Genomic DNA, 12389 nt, shown 5'->3' with positions numbered 1-12389 from the left:
GTGTTAGTGCCCTGGAGTATCTGACCGCTGAGAGAACGAGTTGCAGTTACTGTATTTAATTCTAGATCTGAGCAAAAAGGGAAGTTTTAAAGATGATCTAAAGAGCAAGAAATGCAACAGAATTCCAGTTTGCCTGTTGCTGCTCTGACGAGCGAGTTGATGAAGCTGGAAACAGGCTTCTAAAGGAAAATAGGAAAAACATTCTACCAGGGATAGAAAATCTCCTTTTTAAAGTATTTTTAACGTCCCCTGTCCAAAGCAAGCCTTGGGTCACGAGCTGCCGCATAGAACACTTCAACAGAAACCACGGCCTGAGCGAAACGGATCCAACGCTACAAAAAGGATGAAGGGGTTCCCCATACAGCCCCAAGAGCTTTTCAAGAAACTCAAAGGTCAAAATTAAAGGAACTATCGTTGGAAACATGGAGCAGTTCCGCAAAACACTCAGTCTGCACAGAACTGGTGTTAACAAAAGAGAAAAGCCCTCGGCAGCTCTAGACGTGGTAAATCTAAACAACTAACTCCATATAGATGGTTAATCGATGCACTAAATTTCAAATAAAGCATGTTTAAATTTATTTACGTAAATTGATCAGGTATAACAGAAACTATACATTTTAGTCTCAATCTGTGACACATCTTCATTTATTAGAGAAGCACCAATGTCTATTTTGCTACACTATTAATCAAAGACTCAACGTCTCCAAGACAAGGAAAGAATGCTGATGTAAATGTCCTATGTAGGATGATGAAAAACAATAATGTAGTATTTTACCTTGAAAATACAGACTTAGGTAGCCTCTTTTCCTTTCTAAATGGTTATTATGGAACACACCTCAACACAGGAGTCCCTGGTAAGACATACCCTGCAAATATTTACATACAAAACCACTAGAATATATTAAGATTACAAGCAAATATGGCCATTTATCTATCTGGCCATCTGTAACCCGTGAAACTCAGTACTGCAGTTTGTGAACGGCAGCCACGCAATGTGATGTTAGGCTTTATTTTCATTATTTTAGGCAGGGTTGAAAGGAGGAAAACCAGTGTAAGACAGAGTGCTTTACACGGGGAGAGAGCAGAGTTTCCCCACGAGCTCACCAGCACCAGAAATAAACGGCACAGTTACCGCTTTCCTTTCAAAAACAGAAAGTCACACGCACACGTGGCAGTGAAGATCATATAGTCCCTGTATAAAACAAAATATCAGTACTGACGAGACCTTAAATGCAGTGAGCTGCTTGGAAAAAGGTCCTAAATTCTCCTTCAGAACTTGCTGGGTTAGGGGGTTTTGTTTGTTTGGGATTTTGGCTGGATTTGTTGCAGGGTTTGTTAGGTTGATGGGGTTTTCTGGGTGTTGGTTGGTTGATGTTGTGGTGGTTTGTTGTCGGTTTTTTGGGTTTGGTTTTGTGTTTTTCTTTTTGAAATACAAGTTAACAATAAATGTGACCCTGAAGAGCAGCTGCCACCTTCATGTACACTGTGATTAAGGTACAAAAGACATACCCATCATTAACCAACTGACATGAGATCAATGCTTTCTGAGCACCTGCAGAACAAGGGGATATTATTCAAGTTTTAGATCCTTCTGCACGACAGGAGGGAGACAGAAGGTGAAGATAAATTTAACTAATAATTAATAGATGTATTGTAAGTAAGAAACTAAACAATCATAACTAACATCATCGATTATTTCTTAGCATAGATGTACGTCACAATTTCCAAAAATTGTAATGCATATGTAATAATTACATGAATATAAGCAACGCAAGAGCATCCAGTCGCTGGAGCACTGATGGAGGATGATCCTCAGCACTGAGAAAATAAAGAATGATGCTTAACAGTAGAACTGACTCTGCTGTGAAGTTTGTTTCTTCAGTTCAGCCCAGCACACTTTACCACCTGAAACGGCAAAACCCAGCGCTCCCCTGGCCCCGCTCACTGCACCCCACAACACTCTTTTAATTTGCTTTCACTTTGCCCTGTTGCCTGGGCTTGCTGCAGCTCTCAGCCTGCACCTTGCACTCAGAACTGCTCGCAAGTGAAACCGAACCACAGCTTCTTCTTTGACGTTCTAGTACATTTACGTACATTTTTCTTTTAATGTTTAGTACATTGGTAGGGACACACAGGATCGCAAGTCGGCAACGCTAATGGAATCCTGAGCTTAAGCCTGAAAGCCTAATAAGAAGCCATAAGGAGAACAAGAATGGCTTCTAGCATGGAATATTAGAAAATGGGCCTAATGAACAGCAAACCTCAGAGAACAGCAGCCTGTGTCTCCTCCACTTGCACACCAGCTCTGTAATTCCACTCCATGCAACAGCTGGTTTCGATTTTACCCACAAAAAGCTTGCCAAGGGGCTCACACTAACTGCCCTAAGGTTTGTTTTTCAACTCCACACCTGCTTGTTAAAGAGTAACCACACGATACTCTTGCTAACTGTGGGAAGAATTTTCCTTTGCTGATGAAAAAACAAACTGTCTTATCAAATACTTCCCATCAGCTAATTGCAAGGAAAATTTTCAAAATAGAACTTAGAATGGTTGGCTTCTAACATGCACTGATAATTGAATAACGCCCTCAAAAATACTACAGCGACAGCCACCAGCACCTGAGTCAGAGGTGATGACAGGGTCCTGCTCTCCTGGAAAGGGACTTCAGTCTGTAATGCTGAGGATTCCACAGCCTCTAGTGGTCTCAGTTCAAACAGCAACATGGTGTTGAATCATTTTCAAGTGCTTTTGGGATCCGCACCATAAGTAATCCGAAACATCAGAATTCTTATTTATTAAACAGTGATTAACAATGAAGTTTCTGAATTACAGCAATAGTGAAGGAGGAGGACAGAGGTTTGCTTTGTTTCCATCAGTGTATGTAAATGGGTAAAATGGGCTGTGGCCAAGGCTTACCGACAATGACACGAGCGCAGAGCTGCTGCACGGGAAAAAAGGTGCATTAAAACAATGTTTCTGGAAACACCCAGTGCGGCTGCGTACGTCAACCAACCCACACGGGTAAAAACCTTAGACATGAGCCCCTCCAGCTACAAACTCCAGGTAAGCGTTAAACACTCTGAAAAACCAAAATCCTGAAAATTTGCCACTGAATGTACATGGGAATAAATGCACGTTGCTTATTTTATCAAGAGTGCCGAATTAAAGGGTTACGAAACAACTCTGAATTTACAAGTTGTCATCAAGTACAAAATCACCAGTTTGTTGCTTTTACATCTCTAATGTTCTGTTCTAAGAAGTGATCAATATTATGTTACGCACTAGCTCCCTAGAAATGCATTATATTCAGATTTGTAGAAGTTTGTGCCTGTGTTCAGCACAAGATTTCCCAGCAAGTGTCCACCTGGGACTGGGAGCTTCCACCACCATGACCACAGAATCACAGAATGGACTGGGTTGGAAAAGCCCTCAGAGATCATCCAGTCCAACCCTTGGTCCAACTCCAGTCCATTGACTAGATCATGGCACTAAGTGCCATGTCCAATCTCAGCTTACAAACCTGCAGGGCCGGTGAGTCCAGCACCTCCCTGGGCAGCCATTCCAATGCCTGACCACTCTCTCTGCAAAGAATTTCTTTCTAATAGCCAGCCTCAATTTCCCCTGGCAGAGCTGAAGCCCACGGCCCCTTGTCCTATTGCTGACTGCCTGGGAGAAGAGACCAATCCCCACCTGGCTAGAACTGCCCTTCAGGTAGTTCTAGAGAGTGCTGAGCTCAGCTCTAAGCCTCCTCTTCTCCAGACTAAACAAGCCCAGCTCCCTCAGCCTCTCCCCATAGGGCTTGTGTTCAAGTCCCTTCCCCAGTCGTGTTGCTCTTCTCTGGACCCGCTCCAGCACTTCAATCTCTTTCCTGAGCTGTGATGTACTCACACACAAAAAATTAACTGCTACACGGCACCGAAGAAATAACCGATAGCTTTGCTTCACAATAACTTACGTACTGCTTTAAGGAGAAATCTGATTCATTAATGTCACAAAAAAAACCACAACATGGTTCTACAGGTTTTCAGAATACTAATAAATTCACTATTCCAAGTTTCCTACACTGCAAGCAATAAGCATAAAAATATGTTTAATTGAACCAAAAATGCAGCACTAATGTTTGGCAGTTACTTCTTTACCCATTCATTGTGCTTCCAGCTGCAAGGAATGGGAAACAGACCGATACAAACAAATGGTTTAAGAGACTAAGGAGTAGATAAAGAGATGCGCCCTCAAAATAAATGCTAAGGAAATTCACTCAAAAAATCTCCTTCGAAATCTTCCAGCTTGAGTGTCCTTGTAAAAACTTCCTTTTGAAATGGGAAAATAGTACAGTAACAAGTTTGACATATTAAGTAACTCAGTTGTTATCCTCTAGCAACTTCTAAACATCACCCTGAGCTCTTCCTCCTGTTCTAGCAACACAAAGTGTAAAGTACTGCACTGCTGCTCATAGGCTACTTTGCGTAACTACATCATTACACACCTCTTAAAAAGCAGAAAAACCAGATCTACCATTTAAGTTTCCATGAGACTTTCTGCTGAATTTTACTTCAGTGTCAAAATGACTGAGGATGAAATTCCATTCTTCACCGTGACAATAAAGGGCACATCGCACTGAACATTCATTCCCGTTACTAAAATTCTCTCCTGAATAATAATTGAATGCCAAGAAAAAATCAATTACTAACTACCAGTGTTTGAGACAAGCAAAATTTATCTGTATTAGTTAAACAATAATAATAATCAATACATTCTGCAACAAACAAAAGAACAAAGTGCAATCAGAATAGGAAGAAGTAGTTACCTGTGGCCTCGAATATCAGACTGATCACAGACCCCTCCGAGAGCAATCCTGTGGAATTCTCGTCCCAAAGTCTTGGCAACTGATCTCCCAACACTAGTTTTACCAACTCCTGGGGGCCCCACAAAACAAAGAATGGGGCCCTTGAGGTTGTTTTTAAGCTGCCGGACAGCCAAGTACTCCAAAACTCTCTTCTTCAGCTTCTCCATAGCATAATGGTCATTATCCAACAGAATTCGAGCTGCACGGATTTCCAGGCGATCTATCAACAGAAGAGGTATCAGTACATTTCCTTTTAAAAACAGAAACCATACATTCTACAATAGATACAAACACATTCACCAATGAAATCCCCTGACGCACATACATTTCAGATGATGTTTTCCTAAAATGAAGGTATTATAATTCTCCCTCAATCAGGAAATTAACATAAGATAGATCGAAAGTACTGAGAATGAGATTTTAAAAGGCCTCACCTTGTCACTGTGTCACGCATTGAAATCTGGTTCAAACGAACTTAGACTCTATTCTAGAACAGCAATTTGGTGATACGCAAATTTTTCTGCATTTGCTTTCTCACTGAAATAAGTGATCCTGTAAGGTCTTCTCAAAGAACAACCTCATCCCCCTGTCTTCATCATCTACTTTCGATAAGAGTCTGTAACTATCCGAGAGCAAGAGCCTTGAAGAGCGGATTCACTTGCAGTGATTTGGCACTGTACAAAATACCCTGTGACACTAGAACTGGAAAAGACAGACAAACACCTCTGCTGGTGTGCTACGTTACATTTCTTTTAAGATCAGATTGTTTTTAATGCTATTCAAAAGCCTCACTGGTCAGCAGCTGCTGGAAGGAATGAAACCCTTTCCTGCAGCAGTAAACCTTCTGGAAAGTCAACTTGCCCACTTCATCTACTTGTGTTGGGCAGTAGCAAAAACCATGTCTGATTTTCTACGCTTTCCCCGCTCTCCATTTACACTTACTGTTCCCATAGCATCTACTTACAACTTCCGAAAACCGCGGTACAAAGCTGACATGATACTCAGGTTTTTTATTGTACCAGAAGTTGTAATTGTTAAAATGAAGTACAATTGTGATTTCTCATCTTTTTTTTCCTAATCAGACTTAAGACACACCAGAACTCTCTTCAGGAATACGAATGCCTCAGAAAGGTACAAGAGCTTTTCTGTCTGACATATAGGAACTAATTGGCTGCTCTTTTCTTCATTATTTTAGGTACACGCTAGCACAGATTCCAAGTAACAACACCCATATTTTTCTGTGCAGGTACTCCTAAGACTTTTTAAATTCACATGCTTAGATGCACAACTGGACTACAGTCTACAGATGTTACTTCAAGCTGGGCAGACCGTAAAACTGCAGTAACACATCATTGCCTGATCATAAAAATGGCAATGAGACAAACATTTGCAAGACAGAACTAAATGTGGAATGTTTACTGGATGGCTACTTGGCCTGAAACGTCTGCGCAAGAGACAATCAACAGTAACAGAAGCGTTTACCTTTGGTACTCTTATTCCACGGCAATTCTACCATCAGTTCCAGGTAATTTCTTGTCAAAGCATATTCTGGCATTGACTGGGGCATCTTCTTTAATCTGGAAATACGTGCATAGAGTTTGTAAGGAATTAATGGTGAAGTAAGGCTCTCCTGCACAACATAGACAATGGGCAAACCTGAGGTCACCAGCAAACCCTCACACCTTCTGACAACCAGAATACTGAAAACACAAGTCCATCAATCTTTGCGTAATAGGTTATTATAGGATAAAAAAAGAAGGGAAAAAAAGAGTCAGTTCCCTATGCACACATTTCATAGACGATGCATGAAATACTGTACAGGCGTCCTCACTGAAGAAGAGGTTGTTAACAATCATATAACCATGGATAGCAAGTTATCCCCTCACCAGAGAAAAGGAGTGGAAAAAAAGACTTAAAATGAGGTCAGTTTATTCATTAATTATTAACAAGTGCAGTTTTAGTTGTGTTGTTTGTTTGGGCTTTTTTGACATCTTAATAAGATGGGGGCTTAGAGCTTACAGTTTAATGCTACGTTACTCTATCAACCGCATTCTCTGTCATCACCTCTGGTGTTGCCAAAAGATGAAATGATGACATTTACAGGCAAAAACCGGCACTCCACTAAATTTAAAAAACAATCTCCAAAACACAACCAACACAAACAACTCACCAAATCAGAAAAAGTTAATGCCAGGATTTGGTTTAAAAAATAAAATAAGAAAAGAAACCACCATTTGAAACTCTCTTACCTCTTTATTTCCTTCAGACAAACTTTAAGGGCTTGTTCTGACATACTGGATGCTCTGATCTTTTTTTCCAGCATGACAACATCATCCTGATCTTCCTCCTCCTCATCCTCTGTAGTGCTTGGGATGTGATTGATTCTTCTGTTAGGACGAATAGCTACAACCTACCAAATGGAAAAGAGAGACAGAGAATAGTAGCGGGTTTGGCATTTTAAATAAGGTGTGAATTTGGGGGTTGAGTGGCAGCCATTCGAGGGGCTGGGAGAGCCTCCTTCACAGAATAAGTCAGAATCATTATCTCCAATGAATAATTTCACAAAGTGTTATTGGTACTACTTAAAGAAGTTACAGTCCTAAGTTTACTCTATGTATTTCCTAAGTGTATTTATCATCTACCCTTAACCAGCAGAGACCAGAACAGCCTTTTTAATTGCACCTTTATATTTATTTAAGATCTTGAAGTATCACACCTTCAAAGGTCCATACCCTTTTATCGTCGTCCTGTTTGGGCTTTCTTGTTTTCTGCAGCAGCTTCAGGCCTTCAATCTGTCTAACGAGCAACGGTATCGTCATCTTGAACCGCTCTTCCAGCCGAACGGCATCTAAAATCTAAGAGCAAGGAGTCAAACCCCCAACGAGTTCACGCTGACGGATCATCAGACTGCGGGAGGGGAACATGCAGGTTCTGCTACTGCCTTTGGACCGGAGTTATGGAATAAATGGTTCAGGAAAAAAGGCACCAAGAAAAGCCCGGAGAACACAGCACACAAAATGCAGCCTCAAGGGTCTGGGTGCCAAAACTACAAAACACTCCAAAATTGAAAAACGTCTTTTCTACTGTCTAGTTTTAAAGCACATTCTTATTTTAGGTGTATTTTCTGTGGCAAACATCTACCACCATTCTATTTTTCAGCTAGTGCTGCTCAGGAAAGAGCGAGCCCTCTGACAAAGTCACAGCACAGTTAACACAGGAAATAACCACCTGGTGCCTGAAGTGTCGGGGTTGTTGCTGTTTTGGTTTGTTTCGTTGTTTTGTTTCGTTTTGCTTGTCTTTGAGAATTTTATACGCTACTCCATTTCCATGTTTAATGATGTTGATATGTGGAAAAGGGTAAAATTCAGCTCAAAACTTCTGAACGCAGCAAGCAAACACAGAAATGGGACCAGGAAGCATCGAGCCATAAGCATCGTTTTTGCATAAAGTTATTTTGATATACGATGCAAATTTAACCAGTGTCTCAGTGTTCAAAAAACTCCACATTTCAAGACATTTTTAAAAAGACATAAAAACCCTGATTCTGAAGCTGTTGGTATTAAGTATCACAGTATCACAGTATGTTTGGGATTGGAAGGGACCTCAAAAGATCACCCAGTCCAATCCCCCTGCTGGAGCAGGAACGCCCAGGTGAGGTCGCACAGGAACATGTCCAGGCGGGTTGGAATGTCTGCACAGAAGGAGACTCCACAACCCCCCTGGGCAGCCTGGGCCAGGCTCTGCCACCCTCACTGAGAAGAAGTTTTTTCTCAAATTTAAGCGGAACCTCTTGTGTTCCAGCTTGATCCCATTACCCCTTGTCCTATCATTGTTTGCCACCGAGAAGAGCCTGGCTCCATCCTCATGGCACTCACCCTTTATATATTTATAAACATTAATGAGGTGCCCCCTTAGTCTCCTCTTCTCCAAACTAAAGAGCCCCAGCTCCCTCAGCCTTTCCTCACACGGGAGATGCTCCACTCCCTTCAGCATCTTGGTGGCTGCGCTGGACTCTCTCCAGCAGTTCCCTGTCCTGCTGGAACTGAGGGGCCACAGCTGGACACAATATTCCAGGTGTGGTCTCCCCAGGGCAGAGCAGAGGGGCAGGAGAACCTCTCTGACCTACTGACCACCCCCTTCTAACCCACCCCAGGTACCATTGGCTTCCTGGCCACAAGGGCCCAGTACTGGCTCATGGTCACCCTGCTGTCCCCAGGACCCCCAGGTCCCTTTCCCTACACTGCTCTCTAATATGTAATTTCCCAACCTATACTGGAGATGCATAGTAATCTGTCAGCTGTGACGAGTAAGCAAGATTTCAACTCAATTCATCATCCTGACCATGGGAAGGAAAAGTCCATGTTGTATTTCTTACCGTTTTATAAAATTAACCATTTCCAGTGCTAATTAGACTGATTTATCTATTAGGTGAGTTCAGAGATAGAGCTAAATAAACACTTCTCAAAACAGCAAAAAAACCTTTTTATAAGTATTCATGCTCAGTCGTACCACAAATCTCCCGGCACAACATGATCACGGTACAGCCTCAAGTGTAAGCAATTTCAAAATTATTCAAAAGTGATTAACCGTAAAAAAACCAGCAAACACCTACATCCCCTTAGAAAAGTTTATAGAAGATAATACCTGAAGCTTCTCCTGGTTGGACGTACGGATGATAGAAGTCAGGATATCTGGCAAAGCTTCTCTGGGCAGACTGTCCAAAAGGTGTCTCAGCTTCGCGACCGCAGGAACCGACATATCCAGCATCTCAACCAGCTGCAAGGAGCACACAATGCACAGCTGTGTTGCTTTTGAAATTGTCTGAGTACCTGACCCGTAGAGGACTGCATGTTTCAGTGCGAAACACGCCTAGGTACTTCAACAAGAAAGCTACTGAAATACATGTTTAAGAAGTTCACAGAAGCAGCACTACCTCAGCAGCAGGCAATCAAAACTCTGGACCTTCTGCTTGCTCGAGAAGTTCAGAAGCATCTTCACTGTCAGCAGCACTTTTCTCAATGCCTGCATCTCCACAGTTAAAAACTTACCCAGTTAACACTATGATGACTCTTCTTCTATACATCCTTTAAACTCAAATTTCTTATACCTGGGCACATCGGTTTATAATCAAGGCTGTAGAAGGGTGTTTTTTATTTAATAATTAAAAAAAAACCACAAAGTGAACCTCACAAAACATCAATCTATTGTATGTATCATTAATTCTGGGAAAAAAGTATTCGAAGGTACTCCTTTAAGTGGAGTGTGTTTCTAGTATTGTCACATATGACAGCACTACCATACACAGCTAGACTCATCCTGCAATGAGGAACTCCACACACACACCTTAAGCTATAACAACAATAGTCACTGAAATATATAACAACTACAGACAGAAAAGGGCAGACAGGAAGCAAACAAAGCCGCCATAAATATACTGACATAGCACACGCAGGATTAAAACAATTTACCTGCACCGCGTACTTGTAGCATTGTTCCGACAGCTCTCCCAGCCCCTCCTCGGGCTTTTGCTGGTTAGTGAACTGCTCCAGCCGATCCAGCTGCTCGACCTCGGCCACGGGGTACGGCTTCTCCTTCAGCAGCTGCAGGATCTGGAAGCGGCACAGCCCCGTCACCAGCAGCGTGTAGTGCGGCTTGGGCCAGTTGCTGCCCACCACCTGCACGGCCAGCGCAGCCGTGCCGATCCTGCAACACAGAACGGCCGCCCGTCACCCGTCACACTCCACGGAACATCTCCGGTACCGCTCAGCAAGAAGCAACCAAGGTAAGGGTTGCAGAAACCTCCTGGCTCGGAGTTACTTATCATGGAAAGCAACTGAGCTATACGATATCGTTTGTAGCACAGGTTACAAAACCAAACCCTAAAATCTGAATGTGAATAACTGAAACACTAACTACAATAGGATAATACAATACAGTCACCCAAAACACGTGTACTTTTTTCACAGAATCCCAGAGTGTCAGGGGTTGAAGGGCCCTGGAAAGCTCATCCAGTGCAATCCCCCCATGGAGCAGGAACATCCAGATGAGGTTACACAGGAAGGTGTCCAGGCGGGTTGGAATGTCTGCACAGAAGGAGACTCCACAACCCCCTGGGCAGCCTGGGCCAGGCTCTGCCACCCTCACCCCCAACAAGTTGCTTCTCACCTTTCAGTGGAACCTCCTGTGTTCCAGTTTGCACCCATTGCCCCTTGTCCTGTCACTGGTTGTCACCAGAAGAGCCTGGCTCCATCCTCCTGACACTCCCCCTTTCCATATTGATCCCCAGGAATGAGTCCCCCCTCAGTGTCCTCTTGTCCAGCTCCAGAGCCCCAGCTCCCTCAGCCTTTCCTCACACGGGAGATGCTCCACTCCCTTCAGCATCTTGGTGGCTGCGCTGGACTCTCTGCAGCAGTTCCCTGTCCTGCTGGAACTGAGGGGCCACAACTGGACACAATATTCCAGGTGTGGTCTCCCCAGGGCAGAGCAGAGGGGCAGGAGAACCTCTCCGACCTACTGACCACCCCCTTCTAACCCACCCCAGGTACCATTGGCTTCCTGGCCACAAGGGCCCAGTGCTGGCTCATGGTCACCCTGCTGTCCCCAGGACCCCCAGGTCCCTTTCCCCTACACTGCTCTCCAACAGCTCGTTCCCAGCTTCTACTGGAACCTGGGGCTGTTCCTGGGTTGTTCTCTCCCAGTCCCGCCAGGTCCGCTGCAGCGAGAGAAGTTTCGTGAAGGGAAAAGCGCTTCCCCCTCGGCCCCGTGGTGACAAGATGGCAGCGGGCAGGGCAGGGCAGGAAAGGACAGGGCAGGGACAGGACAGGATTGGGGACAGGACAGGACAGGACAGGACAGGACGGGGCGGGGCGGGGCAGGGACACGGCGCAGCTCGGAGCCGCTCCGGGCCGCACCTGTGCAGCGCGGGCAGGTCGTCGCAGTCGGAGGTCGGGTCGCTGGTGTTGGGGATGACGCCGATGATGGTGCTGCGCAGCGACGTGCCCTTGAGCAGCCGGCTGCGCACCAGCTGCATGTTGCGCGGCGAGTCCACGCTGGTGCGCATGGTGGAGCCGGGCAGCAGGACGCCCTCCTGGGTGAGCAGCAGCGGCAGCCGGCTGGGGATCTGGATGGCGCTGCCCGCCGCCATGGCCGCTCCGCTCCGCTCCGCCCCGCCCCGGCCCGGCCCGGCCCGCCCGCTACGGGCGCCCGCAGGGGACAGGCGGCGCCGCCTCGCCGGGCCCTGCTGGGGTGACACACGGACACGCACACACGCACACACACAGCCCCGCCGCCCCGGGCGGTCACCCCGGGTCACTGCGGCCGCGCTCCGCGGTGCCTGTTCCCGCTGCAGGGCAGAGGCCGCCGCGGTTCGCGCCGGGCCCGGCTCCCCAGCGCCGCGGCTCCGCAGCCAGCAGGGGGCGGGCGGCGCTCGGGCTTCGTGAGGGTTGCGGTCTGTAAAACGGGGGCTGCGGGGGGTGTAACAAATGGATAATCCGTTAAACGGGCCGGTTAATCAATGAAACCCGTGTTTTTACACAAATCCGCT

General features: G+C 45.3%; 1 protein-coding gene across 1 annotated transcript in view; it reads right to left on the bottom strand.

Moving 5' to 3' along the window:
- Nucleotides 1-12035, bottom strand: part of LONP2 (lon peptidase 2, peroxisomal) — a 39678-nt gene extending 27643 nt beyond the window's left edge. The window contains exons 1-7 of the mRNA XM_005504802.4: nucleotides 11758-12035; nucleotides 10315-10549; nucleotides 9491-9622; nucleotides 7579-7701; nucleotides 7096-7256; nucleotides 6329-6423; nucleotides 4808-5066 (exon numbers count right to left, since the gene is read on the bottom strand). Coding sequence (XP_005504859.2) covers nucleotides 4808-5066; nucleotides 6329-6423; nucleotides 7096-7256; nucleotides 7579-7701; nucleotides 9491-9622; nucleotides 10315-10549; nucleotides 11758-11990 — 1238 coding nt within the window. The 5' untranslated portion in view covers nucleotides 11991-12035. The remainder of the gene's footprint in view (nucleotides 1-4807; nucleotides 5067-6328; nucleotides 6424-7095; nucleotides 7257-7578; nucleotides 7702-9490; nucleotides 9623-10314; nucleotides 10550-11757) is intronic.
- Nucleotides 12036-12389: the final 354 nt, after the last annotated feature.

This window comes from Columba livia, chromosome 13 (assembly GCF_036013475.1).
Source record: "Columba livia isolate bColLiv1 breed racing homer chromosome 13, bColLiv1.pat.W.v2, whole genome shotgun sequence".
Classification (NCBI taxonomy): Eukaryota; Metazoa; Chordata; class Aves; order Columbiformes; family Columbidae; genus Columba; species Columba livia.
Note: the sequence above shows the minus strand (reverse complement) of the source record. Positions and strands in the feature narration are given on the sequence as shown.